We start from the raw sequence: 16,234 nt of genomic DNA, 5'->3' as shown, positions 1-16,234 counted from the left end.
CAGGCGAGATTTGGAAACAAATCTGCTCCTGCCTTTGGGGCTTTCTGTCTATATCTGTTCTCTCCAAGAATCCCAGGACTGGGGCCTCAAACTGGGAAAGTGGACATGGCCGGCACCCCACTGACAAGAGTGGGGCGCTGTTTTACTACGTGGCACCATCGCGATGAGTGCGGTCGGATGAACCCCATCAGGCCCAGGTCTTGCTGAATAAGGTCACCACCTGCTGGGCTTTCACTGGACCCACTCTGAGAGCAGCTTCGTGACCCAGGCCCCACTCCTCGCCCCTCTTTGGAGGCCATGTGTGCGCAAGGGTGCGGGCGTCCTCTCGTTGCCATCAGCTCTGCGCCTGTTTCTGGTCCCCCCGGACTTGAGACTTCTTCCCAAGGCGGCAGGTGGGAGTGGGGACGCGGAGGGCGTCCCGGAGGCGGCTGTCGCGCGTCTCCTTCCTGGCCTCAGGGTGAGGTGGTGGCTTGACGGGGCGGCCCCCGCCGGCCACGGGGGGCTCGCGACGGCAGCCGTGGGTTCGAGTCCCGCTGGGACTTCTCCTCGCTTTCCTCACTTGTGAAGTGGGAGTGTCCCCCCCGGACCCCCGGGCTGCGGCGACCGCTGAGCAAGGTCTCGCGCCGCGCCGGAAGCTCAGCAGCCGCCCCGGGGGCGCCGGGGCACCAGGGGGCTCCGGCTTCTCCTCAGCCCGCGACGCGCGCGTCCTCGGGTGGGCCCGAGGGGCCCCTGGACACGCCGGCCGCGGCTCCCGAAGGCAGCCGGGGCGGTTTGTACCTCAGCACCCCTGTACCTCAGGACCCCGTTCGTGGGGGCCCCAGGGCCCCGCGCTGGCGCTCGCGCCCCCGGCTCCGGCCCACGCGCCACCCGCCCGCCGGGAGAGGCGCCCCCACCCCGCCCCCTGCGCTGACGCGCGCCCGGCCGGGCCAATCAGAGCCCGCGGCGCCGCGCCCCGCGCGCCGGCCCCCCCAGCTTAAGAAAGGGCGCGCCGGCCGGGCCCGGCCAGAGCGCCGCGCCGGCGGAGCGTGCGGGCTGTTTGAAGGGGTGGCTCCGCGGGGTCCCGCTGCCGCTGCCCTCGAGTGGCGCGCACGGCTGCAGCCCGCCGCAAAGGCGCCCCCGCCGTGCGCCCCGACGGCGCCCGCCCGCCGATGCTGGAGTGAGCGTGAGGGCGACGCGATGCTGGCGCTGCTGGCCGCCGGCGTGGCGCTCTCGGTGGCCGCCGGGGCCCAGGACGGCCCCGCGCCCGGCAGCCGCTTCGTGTGCACGGCGCTGCCCCCGGAGGCGGCGCGCACCGGCTGCCCGCTGCCCGCGATGCCCATGCAGGGAGGCGCGCTGAGCCCCGAGGAGGAGCTGAGGGCCGCGGTGCTGCAGCTGCGCGAGACCGTCGTGCAGCAGAAGGAGACGCTGGGCGCGCAGCGCGAGGCCATCCGCGAGCTCACGGGCAAGCTGGCGCGCTGCGAGGGGCTGGCGGGCGGCAAGGCGCCGGGCCGGGCGGCCACGGGCAAGGACACCATGGGCGATCTGCCGCGGGACCCCGGCCACGTCGTGGAGCAGCTCAGCCGCTCGCTGCAGACCCTCAAGGACCGCCTGGAGAGCCTCGAGGTAGCAGGGCGCGGGGGTCCTGGGGGAGACGTCCCCGAGGCGCGGGGCAGAGGAGGGGCGCGTGGTCCCGTCCGCGAGGATGTGCGGGACACGGCTGCTCGGGCCCGCTCGGACGCGGGGCGAGCTGGGTTTGGGTTCGGGGGGGGGTTCTCGCTCCTGCTCGGACACTTACTTGCGTGGTTCGCACCCCTCTCCCCTTGCTGGAAGGAAAGGGTTAAATCCCCCGCGCGCCGCCACTGCCCACTGTGCGGCCATTCACTTCCCGAAGTCCGCGTCAGAGCAGTGGGACGGCCTGTTCTCTCTTCTTGCAAATCTCCGAGTCTCCCCGAGCCGGACGCGCTCCCGGAGGCTGTGCCCAGTGACGTGAGGCTGCCGCGTGAGGTCGACTGCCCCGGGCGTCCGGTGTTTCCTCTTATAAATCAGTTCGGGCTGGACCTGAGCGGGCGGAGGCCCGGGGGTCTCGGCGGCGGGCGAGCGCGGGCGGGTCACCGGCCACACCAGAACGCGCCTTGGAGGAAACCTTGTTAACTTCAAAGACGCTCTGTCCGCAAATTGCGCGGCTCAGGGTGCCCTTCCCTATTGCTTTGGGGGAAGGGACCTTGTGCAGTTCTCTTGGAAGGTGTATGCAGTTTGGAACTTGGAGAGAGAAATCATCATGTAATTTCCGTCTTTACTTTTCACTCTATTTAAGAAGTGTGGACTTTTCTGTTACACGTTTACCAAAATACTTATTAGCAAAACTAGGTTTCAATTACAGGTGGTAATTATTGCAAAATTATTTGAGGATTTCCTGTGGCATGATGGCTAAATACAGTATTTCCAGCATCTGTATATCCCTTGACTCATTATGATTAAAAACAGCTAACATTTCTGGAACACTAAATATGTGCCAGGCATATTATCTAATTTTAACCCCTGCAACAGTCCTGTGAGGCAGATTCTATTAACTGCATTTTACAATTTGAAACACAGAGGGGTAAATCGCTTGCCAAGGACCATGGCTAGGCAGAGGCAGGCTGCCTCCAGAGCCACGTGATGGTGGAGGAGTAAAAGAGATAGGAAGTGAGGATTTAGAACACAGCGTTAAAAGCAAAGATTCCTGGAATTCAGACTAGTCATCTCTCATTTCCCAGAGCATCTCTGCAAGCGTAGTTATTTACCTTTGTGCCCTACTGGAACTTGGAGGCTGTTTTCATTTCCGGATGAGACCTCATCAGCTTTGAGTACCATTTGATTAACTCTTTTTTTTTAAAATCCTAGCTGTGTTTTGGTCTTTACCTGAGAATGATAGATGTTGGTTAAAATTTTGACTTTTTAGTAAGGGGAGAAAAACAGCTTTATGAGAGGAGAAAATGAGATTCATAAGTTTCAAATATTGCAGCAAAGTAATTCTTGTCTGACTTTGAAAGCCTTTCCACACAAAAAAAGGAAAAAAAGCATCAGTGAAATGCTCCCCTTCGTGCCACTGGCAGGATTTAATACTCCGGTTTTGGAAGCTTCTCCCTGTGTGCTGGGGTCATTAGAGCTACATTTCACAATTCCTTTTTTAACTGGCCTTTTTTTGTTTATTATTATTGCTTTTTTTTTGTGAGGAAGATCAGCCCTGAGCTAACATCTGTGCTAATCCTCCTCTTTTGGCTGAGGAAGACCGGCTCTGAGCTAACATCCATTGCCTAATCCTCCTCCTTTTTTTTTTTTTCCCCAAAGCCCCCCAGTAGATAGTTGTACGTCATAGTTGCACATCCTTCTAGTTGCTTAACTGGCCTTAATACTTCTCCCTCTTGTGTCCCCTTCCACCGACCAAAAGCACCAGCTCAGGGTGAACGTGTCGAACGCCGCGCTGCCCAGCGACTTTCGGGAGGTGCTCCAGCGGCGGCTCGGGGAGCTGGAGAGGCAGCTGCTGCGCAAGGTGGCCGAGCTGGAGGACGAGAAGTCCCTGCTCCACAATGAGACCTCGGCTCACCGGCAGAAGACCGAGAGCGCCCTGAACGCGCTGCTGCAGAGGGTGACGGAGCTGGAGCGAGGTGAGTGCCTCGCTTGTTTCTCTGTCACCCTCTGGCTGACGTCCCTCCTGGCCCCCCCACCCCACTGTCTTGGTTCTTAGCTGCGGAGTAAGGGAAGCTGGGCTCAGAACAAGGGAGAGCAGGCAGAGACGGGCCAGCCCCCAGCTGTCTTGCCCATTTACAGACGAGGCCGCTTGGGCCCTTGAGGGAGTGGTTGCTCCCAGACCCCTCTTGCTGACTCTTGCCACGTGGCTCTGCTCCCACGTGTGCTGGGTCAGGCCCTCGGGCTGCTCTTCTGTCCGCTCTGAACCTACCTGTCCTCGGTGCAGAAAACCACCTGATTCTCTATCATTCCAGCAGCAGTCCACCTCTCCCTTCCCTGTCTCTCCGATGAAATGTTGCTTTTTCAACCTGGAGTCATCTCTCACGGTGCACAGAGGGTTAGAGCTTCTCGCCCACAGTCAGGCTGACTTGACAGACTTGTTGGCGCATTGCCGGAGAGACGCGGTGGAGACTGAAGGGGCCAGTTGCTGCTGGGAGTGGCCTGGTTTTCATCGCTTACAGTCCATCTGGGATGTCAGCAAGTGATGGTGGCGCTACATGGAGGTGGGCCGTGGCTGTCTGAGCAAACAGGAAGGGTAGCTGATGATGGTCATCTCAGGAATTAGCCCCACCCCCCAGCCCCACTGACGTTATCCATGGGAAAGCCAGTGCTCTCGGGACCAGCGTGGGCAAACAACCTAATCCCTGACCTCCCGCCACTTGGGCATTTCAGTCCCTTCTCAGCTAGTCCTTGCAGCAGATTCTGTGTACCGTTCTCTTCTCTGCTCACGCTTTGGTGGGTAAGTTTCTCCTACAGGAGACAGGAAGGGGAGGGATCATGGGTCCTAGATCATTCAGATTGTTATCAGCCCCCAAGCTGCTGCGTGGACTAGGGGTGAAGTTTCAGGTTTGCTGGGTTTATAATCTTTTCAGTTGCGCTAATCCGACAAAGGCAGTTTTTCGTTACTTAATTTCATGAATTGATAGGAGAACGGGCAATAGCAGAATGTCCACTTACTCTTTTAGTGACATTGGCTCTGGAGGGCCAGGTGGAGTAGACCAAGGGATGGTGTTTCCGTTTCATTTTACAGCAGCATCCCAGAAGGCACAGGTCTGCTTCGGCCCTTTGCTGTTCTCTTCCTCCAGAAAAGTCTACCCTTTCTTCCTTACCCTTCTCAGAAAAGGGTGAGTGTGGTTTACCTGTTAGACTTGGATTCTTGAGTTTCTGAAAAACGTCCTCTCTGCCTCACCTCCGTTGCCAGGTTACCTCAGGAAACTCATTTGGTCTCAAGGGTCTTCCCTGAAGGCAGAGTAGCTGCAGCTTTGGCCTTTCTCATAGGACAGGAGGAGAGGAAGGCAGTGTCAGGTCCAAGGGGAGGGTGGCTTGCCTTCCCTTGCCCCAGCCTCACCCCCAGTGGAACCTGGGGACATGCAGGGCTGTGGAGCAGGCACACTGTGATTAGTTAGTATCTTGAAGGGGGTAGCTGTAGAATGAGAGGAGGGCTTTGCTTGGCCTTTACCTCACTTGGCATGGTGGCCAAGTAGCTACAAGGAGGTGGGTTAATAGAAGTCTACTGAGTTAGAGCATGGAGTAGTGCCAGGCAGTGTGCTGAGCACATCACCCCTATGAGATAGGACTTTTGTTATACCCATTTCACAGATGAGAAAAATGCTCAGACATTTTTGGCCAGAGGTGTGTCATTTGGGGAGAGGGGACCGAGGTGGGGCCTGGGCCACCAGCTGGTGAGCAGCAACAGCCACATAATCCCCCCCTCCGCATCTGTGTTCTGACTCCAGGCAGTTTGTGAGTCTCTCTTGGCTTCCTCTAAGGTCCTTCATCATAGCTTTGGCCACCCAGGAGCTGCCACTTTGTGATTGTCCCTCCCATCCCCAGCCTGATTGTGGCACCACGCTGTGGATGGGTAGGTTCTATGGAAAGCCCTCTGAGCTCAGGTGGCACAGAGGGGAGGTCTGTGTCTGAGCTAGAGCTCGGCTCCACAAGGCAAGGCTCCTGGCTGGCCATTCTTGCAGAGCCCCCAGGACCTGGCACCAAGGAGCAGCTCAGCTGCTACTGTCTGCTGCCTTTTGACCCACCACGAGAACTATAGAATCTTCTGGGTGCTCCACCGGGTTCTGGGATGAGTCTTTGAGAAAAGTGATCATTTGCTGACCGATTTGTCTTCTGGGCAATTCTAAGTTTATATCCATCCTATTTGTGACAAGTATAAAGGGAAATGTGAACTCTCAGCCCCCAAATATACTGTGAGTAGAAAACACACTGTGTTCTCTAGAAGCTTCCAACTGAGCCCAGAGGAGACAGACCTCAGCAACACATAGTGTAGGGGCTTTGGGGGACTCTGGCCTTCGGTTCATCATCCCCTGCCCATTAAGTGCCTGTTCTGGGCCAGACGCTGGGCTGTGAGTTCCGCATTCTGAATCTTCTGCAACCCCCGCCACAACTCTATGAGGTAGGATTTAGTTACAGATGAGAGACTGAGTCAGAGAGCTAATTGACGCCTGCATGCACATGGCCAGCAGATTGCCGAGCTGGGGTTGAAGTTGCTGGTGACCCCAGAGGACCAGAGTCATGGAGGCTGCAGCCCGGAGCAGCCTGTGGGCTCCAGCCCTGCTGGGCAGGGGGCTCCCTGGAGCCCAACGGTGAGCGGCCAACCCTGTGTACGGATACTCATGCTGCCCAGGTCCCAAGGATGCTTGTTTTCTTTGCTGTGAGACCTGCTCATCTGCAGGGTCCTCCAGACTGCAGGCCCACCGGCCAGGCACAGCCCAGCTTGGAGCTGAAGAAAACCTTGGCACTGAGAAGACCAAACCCCTCTGTTTTTGGCCCCAGCTGCCCCCTCCTCAGCTGGTCCACCACCTGCAGCCTCTGATTTATTGGTCAGGCCTTTTAATTCCTTAATTGGTTTTAACTAAGTTTCCTCTGAACCTCCAAGCTGCTTTATATAAATAGAGGGCATCAGCATTCAGGGTCTGGGCCCCCCTCCTCTGCCCCTCGGCTCTCCCAGCTCTAATTAAACCTATCTGTTGTCACCGAGCTAACAGCATTACCAACACTGAGCCTTATTAAATCAGCCACCTGCCCACCTGCAAGAATAGAAGCCATTTCTCTTTATTAGATAACCATGCCTTCCTGAAGAACATGGTCATTTGCACATTAAATACTAGTGGCTACATGTAGTGGAAAGAGGGACTTCCAGTCCCTGCTCTGTCATTTGCTAGCTGTGTGGCCTAGGGTAAGTCACCTCACTTCTCCAAGCCTCGGCACCTCAACTGTGCAACCTACAAAATCGGGGAGTTGGGGCTTTCTGGGTCTCTCAGTTTTGCTTCAGGCTAACGTGGGGTCCGTCCCAGCCTGTACCCTGTCCTGGCCCCATGCGGCTTCCCCAGGCCGCCCGGTCCTCCCAGCCCCCGCCCAGTGCTCTGCAGCTCCACAGCCTGTGCTGAGAGTGCCCTGCCATGGGAGGTCAGGATGGATCCGGCAAGACGGTGCCATCAGCAGATAGGAGTCAATAGTACGGGTGAAGCCCAGATTCTAGTGTTTCTTTGCTGCCTGTTCCAGAGAGGTTGAAAGGGTGGCACTGGGCCCTGCTGCTTTTCTTTGCAGAAGGTCTTCCTCGGATAGATGTGAACCATGGCACCAAAGAGCTTCTCTCTCGAATTATTTACTATGACAGAAAATGAGTTTGGGGGACTGTAGTGGAGGAAGGTTTTAGTTCCTGTTCTGTGGAAGGGGCGAGGAGGGGACTGATTTAGTCTACTAGTGACCCAGGCAGTTGGGCTCTGTCAGTTCTGGGTCCAGAGAGCCTGTCTTTATGGCAGTGGAGATGATCTGGCCCCTCATGGGTGCTTAATAAATATTTGTTGAATGAGTGAAGGGTGTTTAGACTCCTTCCCCGGCAGCACCTGGTCCCCAATAAGAAGCCAGCATTTGCCATGACAGCTCACAGAATCGGGTGGTACCTTGTAGCTTAGGAATCTGTGATAACCAGACAGGGGCTTGCCTTCTATGTTCATTTTGTTGTTGCTGTTAATTTTGAGCTTCAATCAAAACTGTATTGAAAATTACTTAAACCCATTTAGGAGTACCAATTGTTTTCAAAGATTCTAGAAGTACCATTTACATGGGGACAGCCAGGGGGATCTTCACCAGTCCCATGCAGGCCCAGAGGGTCAAGGCTCTGGCCAGATGTGTTAGCCTCAGTGCGAGGGGGACACCCCTGCATTTCTCTGCCTCCCACTGGTCCCAAACTGCAGGAAATGGTCAATAAATGTGATCTTCTCTTGAGGAGGAAAGGGCAGATCATGAGCACAGCAGCTCACGTTGGGGATTTAGCCCAAAGACCATTTCTGAGTTAAGTTGTAGTGTCAAGACGTGTGTGCGAGCCTGACTCCTTCCCCACAGCCATGGTGATTTGTTAGTGTGAGAAGTGACATGGACTTACTGGCTTGTCAAGTGTCTATCGAGTGCCTGGGGCCTTGTGACACTTCAGCCTCCAAGCCCAATCCCAGTGGGTTCCCGACCCCACCCTTCCTGAAGGAGCGCAGAGAGCCAAGATTTCAAAGAACAGTTGAGGCCACAGGACTTGGCTGAGGAAGGGTTTTCTGACTTAATTTAACCAGAAAATTGAATCCAGCTTGCCCCTACCCGCTTCCTCAAGCTTTCAAGAGCAAGGATGCTTTTGTTTACTGCCGGGGTTTCGGGACTTTGAACAGTGGCTGGCTGGTAGCTGGTGGTCCACTGCTGGGGACCGACTTGGGGCGGGTTCCAGGTGAGCCGTCACTCTGGGCCTCCCTGGGGGGTGGGCTAACACTCTGCCGGCCTCTCTTCTCTCCCCGCAGGCAACAGTGCATTCAAGTCGCCCGATGCGTTCAAAGTGTCCCTCCCTCTCCGCACAAACTACCTGTATGGCAAGATCAAGAAGACGCTGCCCGAACTGTACGCCTTCACCATCTGCCTGTGGCTGCGCTCCAGCGCCTCACCGGGCATCGGCACCCCGTTCTCTTATGCAGTGCCCGGGCAGGCCAATGAGATCGTGCTGATCGAGTGGGGCAACAACCCCATCGAGCTGCTCATCAACGACAAGGTGAGGCCTGCCTGGACTGCCACCCTCCCATCGTAGCAGCGACAAAGAAAGAGCGGGATGTTGCTGGGAGTTCAACAGCTGGCTCATAGTGGGGACGGCTTTGCACTGACCCAGTCCCATTCTGGGCAGCTGGCAAGGGTCAGAGGGCAGGGGGCAGGCAGCTGCAGCTTGTGAAGATCCAAGCTATGAATCTGGCCAAGAAGCAGCAGAGGGTCCAGGCATAGGGGTCATGGAAGGAACAGAATGAGCTGGGGTCTCTGTGTGCTAGCCTGAATTGTCACTGGCCCTTAGGCCAGTCAGTGAGGGCTATTCCCCTGGGCTGCACCCGTTAGTGCAGGATGTGTGTGTGTCTCTTCTCTCTCTTTGAGTGTATAATACTTCTCATTAGCATATCTTTTGGGGGGAGTTTGTTGACATATAATGTATATACAGTAAAATTGACACTTCTTAGTCTATGGTTTGACAAGTTTGACAAATGCATACAGTTGTGGAACCACCGCAATTAAAATATAGAACAGTTTCATCACCCACCAAAATTTCCTCATATCCCTTCATAGTCAGCTGCCGCTCCTGCCTCAGCCACGGCAACCACTTATCTGTTCCTCGTCCCTACAGTCTTGCCTTTTCCAGAGTCAATGTCCCTTTTTAATAGACGGGCTGGTTTCGACCTTCAGGAGTGTGGTCTCCTCAAGAGATCAGCTCTGGGCATCGTGGGATCCTCCAGTGGCCCCACTGAAACTTTCATTCTCAGGTCAGACGTGACACAGCTGAAATTGTGTCCTCACATCCTCCTTGAATGGCTGCACCAGCTCCCTGGCAGCAGAGACCGGGGAGCACTCGCTTGGCCCTGGCCCCTCCTTCTCTCTTCATTGAACAGCCCTGGGTGGGAGTTGTTTAAGTGGGAAACGCTGTGGAATCTGCCTGCCGGGCTCCTCTCAGCAGTGACCATGTCCCTGAGCCGAGGATTAATTGTTCTAAATGGTGCCCTTGGACATGGACATGGCAGAGCCGAGAGCCTTGTTTTCCTCTCGGTTTAGATGTCTGTAAACAGCCAATTCCTGGGAGGGAGTGCCGGGTTGCTAGGACACAAGCAGTAACAACAGGACGTTCGCAGTGGAGCTGTGTCGAGGGCTCCCAGGACTGCCAGTACATGGGTGTGGGTCTGAAATGCCCTTTCTCCAGTTTGGTGTGCACCTCCGCACGCACATTCACACATAACCGTAGGCCTTCGGTCCTCTGCATGGAGGACACATACACACGCGGTTCCTGGAGGGCCGTGATGGCAGTTAGGACCTTGCCTGTGGAGTGTAGACACCTGGTCTGACTGTTTTCCAAAGTTCGTCCAGTAGAGGCCTGACTTACCTTCGGGTTCTGCAGCCTGAGGCGCTCAGGGCCAGGATGGGGAGGGCTGTCCATCACATCTGCTCGGTCTGCACAGTATCCCGGACCCCCAGCCAAGCCGGATACAAAGGTGTCCAGTTGAAAGCCTGGGGTCATGTACCCAGGCTGCCCCTTTCCCCTTGAGCATCTGTGTCTTACACATGGCATCTCCCTCCCAAGGGTCTCTCTGAGGGGGCGGGGTCAGGCATGTTACCCACAGAGCAGAGAAGGGGAGACCAGGAGGGACCCCGCATGATGGGAGCAGCAGTGGGCCCCAGGGCCTCCGGTCCCCCAGGGCAGACTTCTGGGAAGCCCGCAGGGGGTTCTCACCTGCACCTTGCCTCCCACAGGTTGCACAGCTGCCCCTGTTTGTTAGTGATGGCAAGTGGCACCACATCTGTGTCACCTGGACGACGCGGGATGGCATGTGGGAAGCTTTCCAGGATGGGGAGAAGCTTGGCACCGGGGAGAACCTGGCTCCTTGGCACCCCATCAAGCCGGGGGGTGTGCTGATCCTCGGGCAGGAGCAGGTGGGTGCAGGTGGGGTGCAAGATGAGAGTGTGCTCGCCAGCCAGCAGCACAAGGCTGGGCCTGCAGGCTGCCTGCCCCCTCGCCCCCCACCCCCAGCTGTCTGTCTGCCAGACCTGGCCACTGTTGCACGGTGGCCAACCCAGATGGGTGAGGTCCCTACCAGCTTGGCTCGTGCTATCTTTGGCCTGAGGCAGGGGTCGAGATATGGCCTGCACTTTAGGGGACCAGTTGGTGTGGCAGGTTCAGACAGATTCCAGAATGGAGTCCAGTCCATCACAAGTGAGCAGGAGTGTCCGGGGGACATGGGGTCATGTATGACCCCAAGTCATCTGTCCAGCCAGGCACAGTATTGACTCAGGATTCTGTGAGTGGTGTGGCATTTTCCAGTTGCTGCTGGCTCAGGGTCTCGACCCTGATCCCCAGCAAGGGGCACTTGGAGAACACCTGTGGGAAAGATGGGGAGGGAAGAGCAAGACCTCGGAGGCTGCCCTCAAGAAACTGGCCATCTGGGAGAGAGGAAATCCAAGCTGGCAGTCAGCTCTGGGCAGATAAGAGCTGACAGTTCAGTCTGTGTTTGAGGGAACAAACACCAGGTCCCCTGGGCTCCTCCTTTGCCCCTCCCCTCCTCACTTCCCTGTTACTTCTCCCTAGGAGGGGCTGGGAGCCGGGGGACCCAGGTCTAGTCCTCCCTTTGGGTCTTTGGGCAGTGTCTCTCTGCTGTAGCCTCAGTTTCCCCCTTGTAAAATGGGATGGTTTGAGTAAAGCCACCTCCCAGGCCTGACATCTGCAGAACCTGCGGGAATTAGTGGTCAGGGAGCACAGTCAGAGTAGAGGGGAGTCAGGAAAATGTCCAAGTCCCCCTCCTCCTGTCCCCTGCCTCCCCCTCCCAGGCTGGTATCTTTTCCCTGAAGCTGTTCGTGTGCCCAGAGAATTCACAGTCGTGCTTTTGAACCTGCACTGATGCAGTTCTGTCCCCCTTCTCCCAGGACACCGTTGGGGGCAGGTTTGATGCCACACAGGCGTTTGTCGGGGAGCTCAGCCAGTTCAACATATGGGACCGCGTCCTTCGTGCACAAGAAATTGTCAACATCGCCAACTGCTCCACGAACATGCCGGGCAACATCATCCCCTGGGTGGACAACAACGTCGACGTATTTGGAGGGGCTTCAAAGTGGCCCGTGGAGACCTGTGAGGAGCGTCTCCTTGACTTGTAGCCACCTTCTCCTCTGTCCGGGAGGCCGGGGTGGGGCTGCTCCTGTGGAAGTCCAGGGCCACTTACTCCCCAGTTAGACTGTGTATAAACCTCCTGCCAGAATGGGCTGGGGCCCCCAAGGCCCATTCCCAGGGAATCTCTAAGACCAAGGCTCTGTGGCAGCATTCGTCACCGGCTTATTTGTTCCTTAGCAAGATTTTGTTGTTTTTCGGGGGGAAGAAGCCCTGAGCCGCAGGTGGGGGAAGATCTGACTTCCTGCTGTGGGGGCATTATAGTCCTTAAGGCCCTGTTCAGAACCCCCTGTAAATGCTAGTGCACCCCAGCCCTACCCGCCCTCTCGGATCCTTGGTGTCTCGTGTGCGCCTTCTGTCCGTCCCCTTTAGAGGCTGTGCAGCCGTCCTGCTGGAGTGGCCGTGTCCCTTGTGTGTTGAGTACATCCTGCTGTCCACTGAGCACGCAGCAAAGCAGTCCCCCCCGTCGCAGAAGGGCCTTTCTCTTGGTGTTCTTTATGCTGTGAATCTTTCCATCAGAAGAACTCTTGAGCTTGAAGAGGAGGGCAGGCTGCCCAGACAATGCCCTGCCTTCTCCAAGGTGGAGGGGGTGTCCGTGGCTCCAGAGAGGGGAACTTGGAATGGAGAAGGGCTGTGGCAGCCGTCCCTCCCCCTCTGTCACCTCTCCCTGAGACCGATGCTTTGATGGAGTCATCACTGGGGTGCAGCTTCGAAAGGCCTCTTCTCTCCACTGGTGCCAAAAGTTCATTTGCAGGCTTCACAACCATTCGGTATGGTTTGGGAGATTTATTTTTTCCCGACAGAAAAGAGCAGCCATTAGCAGGCTCCCGTGTTTGATGTCTTGCCGCACTGTGAGGAACGTGCTAGTTTCAATTCCTGTTGATTCCTGGAAGCATTTGACAGTCTCGAGTATTTCCCCCAGAACTCGTTCAGGAAACGGATGTCATTTGGCTGATATCTGCTCAGTGACTCCAGGCTGCTTAATTTATTGGACAGAGGTAGTAATTTATTTTAAAGATAAAGTGATTAAGTGGGGAAATTTATAAAACTAAATATTATATATTTTATTTTTCATACATGTTTGAAGTGCAAATCTGTGGAAATTCCATTTGTAGGACCAAGTTGACATGCCCATCCTAACATTGTATGCTACAGGAACTCTTCTGATGATGGAATTTTGATTAAAGTGCACTGGAAGATGCCCTAGTGTCTGTTTTCTCCGTGTCTGGGGCTGAGGGCAGGGAGGGGTGGGGCTTTGCACCCCTGGCAGAATAATGGCTGTTCTGGTTAGCCTGGGCCTGGCCCCGGTGGACACACCTGGGGCCTGCGTCTGTTGGCCCTAGGGGAGCCGAGGATGCTTGGAGGAAGGCGTGATGCCTGACTGTACCCTTCCCTCCTCAACTCCAGGCTCAGGCCGTGGATGCCCCACAGGCCCTGCCAAGCCTCCCTGTCCTCAGCCCCTCCCTGTCTTCTCAACCAGGAATTGAGCTTAGCTAGATGACCCTCAGCTCCCTGCCCCAGGTGGGATACCCGTTCAACACCTACTCTGTCCATGCTTTGCCATACATCTCATTTAATCCTCCTAACAGCCCCCTGAAAGAGCTAATCCCAATTTACAGTGAATACACAGAACAGCTAAACAGTGACTTCTGGATCATAGAGCCGGTAAAGGGCAGAGCTGGGATCAAAGCTGGCCTGTGGCCCTGAAGACCCTACCCCTTCCTCAGCCTGCTCCCACCCACCTGTGCCATCTGGTCTTTGGCTCTGAGGGGCTAGTGCCACTGTGTCCTCCCAGAGCCACCTCTGTACCCACCTGGCCTTGGCAGGTGTGTTGATAGTCCCTCCATCTCCACAGATGTGAGGTACTCCCCCCTCACCACCACTTCACAGTTTTGCATCTTTACTCTGTCTTGGTAGTAGCAGAGTATAACTGTCCCCTTCCCAAGTAACAGTGTCTGCATTTCTGTTATTCTAAGGGAGCAGAGTCTAATCCTGGGACCCAATGACACTGCTGGGTGTACTTGATGCTGAGGCCACAATGGAAGCTGTAACCTCTAAAACCAAGAGCAGTGGGTCACTGAGGTTCCTAGAGTCCATTTTCAATGTTGTGAATTAGGACTTGGCAGGAACTGAATACCATTAGTGGTGGGTAGAAGATGAAATTAGGCCAGATTCCCTGCTTGGGGGCCTTTGGCATCCAACGTGATGAGACCAGGTGGAGAGCAGCTTATTTTGAAACTCCTTCATGATGAAAACACCAGCTACTGAGATCTCCCTCTGACAGGTGCTGAGGGATTTCCTTATTTCATACCCCTGCCTTGCACTGCCTCTTCCAGGAGCATACCTTTTCATCGGGGCTTTGGAACCCCTGCTGAGCCAGATCACTTTCTTCCTGCATTTGAAGGAGCTTTGAACTCAGAACATGGGACCAAAGTGCTCCTTGCTGACCTGATGTGGGAAGATGAAAGAACCCATCTCTCCTTACCTTTGCTTCATGCTGGTCCTCCTATTGGAGGTTTGCCCTTCCTGACATAAGAGCAGAAATAAGAATCACCCATGAAATTCAGTGAGTTTCTTTTGCCTTGAGGCTTCCCTCTGAAGGAGACCCATGGCCTCAGTTTCCCCATGCAAGACTTTGCCCTTTTCTTGAGGCTGGAAAACACCTTGATAGTGAATTGAGTGCTCTAAGAAGGATGGGATAGAGTGTCTTGGGTGATGGAATATTCTGGTTTGTTGAGGGTTGCTGTAGAACCTGTAGCTGGATGATCAGTGATAAACGAAAAGGGATAGAATGCAGCTAAATCAAAGACAGCCTGGGACCAAGTCTCTGCTGATGGCAAAGGCAGGCCAGGATCCTTCATAGTCTCAGGGTACTCCAGCACCAGTTTCAATATTTTTTATATGGAAGGTCTTGGAAGAGATCTTCCTGTTGAGCACAGGTATTACCATTCATGCTATTCATTCAACAAGTATTTTAGGCACCTATGATGTGTCAGGCACTATTCTAGGCACTGGAGATACATTGGTGAATAGGAAGGCAAATATATAAACAAGAAAAATGCTGGTGATGTGATGGGGGTAACTGGGGAATTACTGTCTGAGGTCACATTTAAGCTAGAACCTGATTGAAAGAAGAAAGCTAACCTTGGGTGGAGCTCCCAAGGCTGAGGGAACAGCTGGTGTGAAGGCCCTAAGGTGGTTCTGAGCTTGGAATGTTCAAGAGAAGAAACAGCCGGGTGGCTGCATACACTGGGGAAGGGGGGAGTAGGAGATGGAATGGAGAGGTAGCAGGGCCAGATCACCAAGGGCCTAAGTTCAGATCTTATTCAAAGTGAAATGGGAAGTCTGGAGGTTTTAAGCAAGGAAGTGTGGTAATTGGATTAATGTTTTAAGGAGACCACTCTGCTTGGTGGATGGATAATGGACTGGAGAAGTTTGCAAGTGGAAGCAGGGAGACCAAAGAGGAGTCTATTCTATTGGTCCAGGTGAGAGATGATGGTAGCTTGGGCGAGGGCAGTAGCAGAGGAGACAGAAAGAAGTAGAAGGATTTAGGATATACTTGGAAGTAGAGTTACCAGGACTTGCTGATATTTGAGATTTGGGGAGAGGAATCAAAAATGAGTTTTTTAAAAGCTTAACAAACTCCAAGTAGGATAAACACAGAGAGCTTCACACCTAGAAACATCAAAATCAAACTTTCAAAAGCCAGATACAGAAAATCTTGAGAGCAGCAAGAGAGAAGCGACTCATACAAGGGCTCTTCAATAAGATTTACAGCTGAATTCTCATCAGTATCTATGGAGGCCAGAAGGCAGAGGGATGACATATTCAAAGTGCTAAAAGAAAAATACTGTCAACCAAGAATTCTATATCTGGCAAAATATCACTCAAAAATGAAGGCAAAATTAAGACATCACCAAATAAACAAAAACTGACAGAATTCATTGCTAGTAGACTTGCCCTATATGAAATACTAAAGAGAGTCCTTCAGGCTGAAATGAAAGGATATTGATAGTAACTCAAATCTGCAGGAAGAAATAAAGAACACTGCTAAAGATAACTATATAGGTAAAAATAAAAGATGGTATAAACATATTTTTTTGTTTGTAGCTGTTTTATTCTCTTATCTGGTTTAAAAGACAACTGCATAAAGTAATAATATGCCCATAGTTGATGGGCATAAATGTACAAAGATGTAATTTGTTGCATCTTTATTGCTATTATTGCTGACAATAACAGCTCGAAAGAGTGGGGAAAAAATGGAGCTATGTAAGAGTAAGTTTTTTAGTATCATCATAATTAAGCTGATATTAATTTGAACTACATTGTTCTAAATTAAGAGGTTAATTG

At 54.1% G+C, this 16,234-nt stretch overlaps 1 protein-coding gene across 1 annotated transcript; it reads left to right on the top strand.

Moving 5' to 3' along the window:
* Positions 1-1,063: 1,063 nt before the first annotated feature.
* Positions 1,064-13,085, top strand: NPTX2 (neuronal pentraxin 2). The gene is made up of 5 exons (XM_058569282.1): positions 1,064-1,602; positions 3,410-3,626; positions 8,505-8,749; positions 10,480-10,659; positions 11,647-13,085. The coding sequence occupies exons 1-5, from the start codon at positions 1,177-1,179 to the stop codon at positions 11,872-11,874; spliced, it is 1,296 nt and encodes a 431-aa protein (XP_058425265.1). The 5' UTR covers positions 1,064-1,176; the 3' UTR covers positions 11,875-13,085.
* Positions 13,086-16,234: the final 3,149 nt, after the last annotated feature.

The sequence above is a fragment of the Diceros bicornis genome, chromosome 26, assembly GCF_020826845.1.
Source record: "Diceros bicornis minor isolate mBicDic1 chromosome 26, mDicBic1.mat.cur, whole genome shotgun sequence".
In the NCBI taxonomy this organism is placed as follows: Eukaryota; Metazoa; Chordata; class Mammalia; order Perissodactyla; family Rhinocerotidae; genus Diceros; species Diceros bicornis.
Note: the sequence above shows the minus strand (reverse complement) of the source record. Positions and strands in the feature narration are given on the sequence as shown.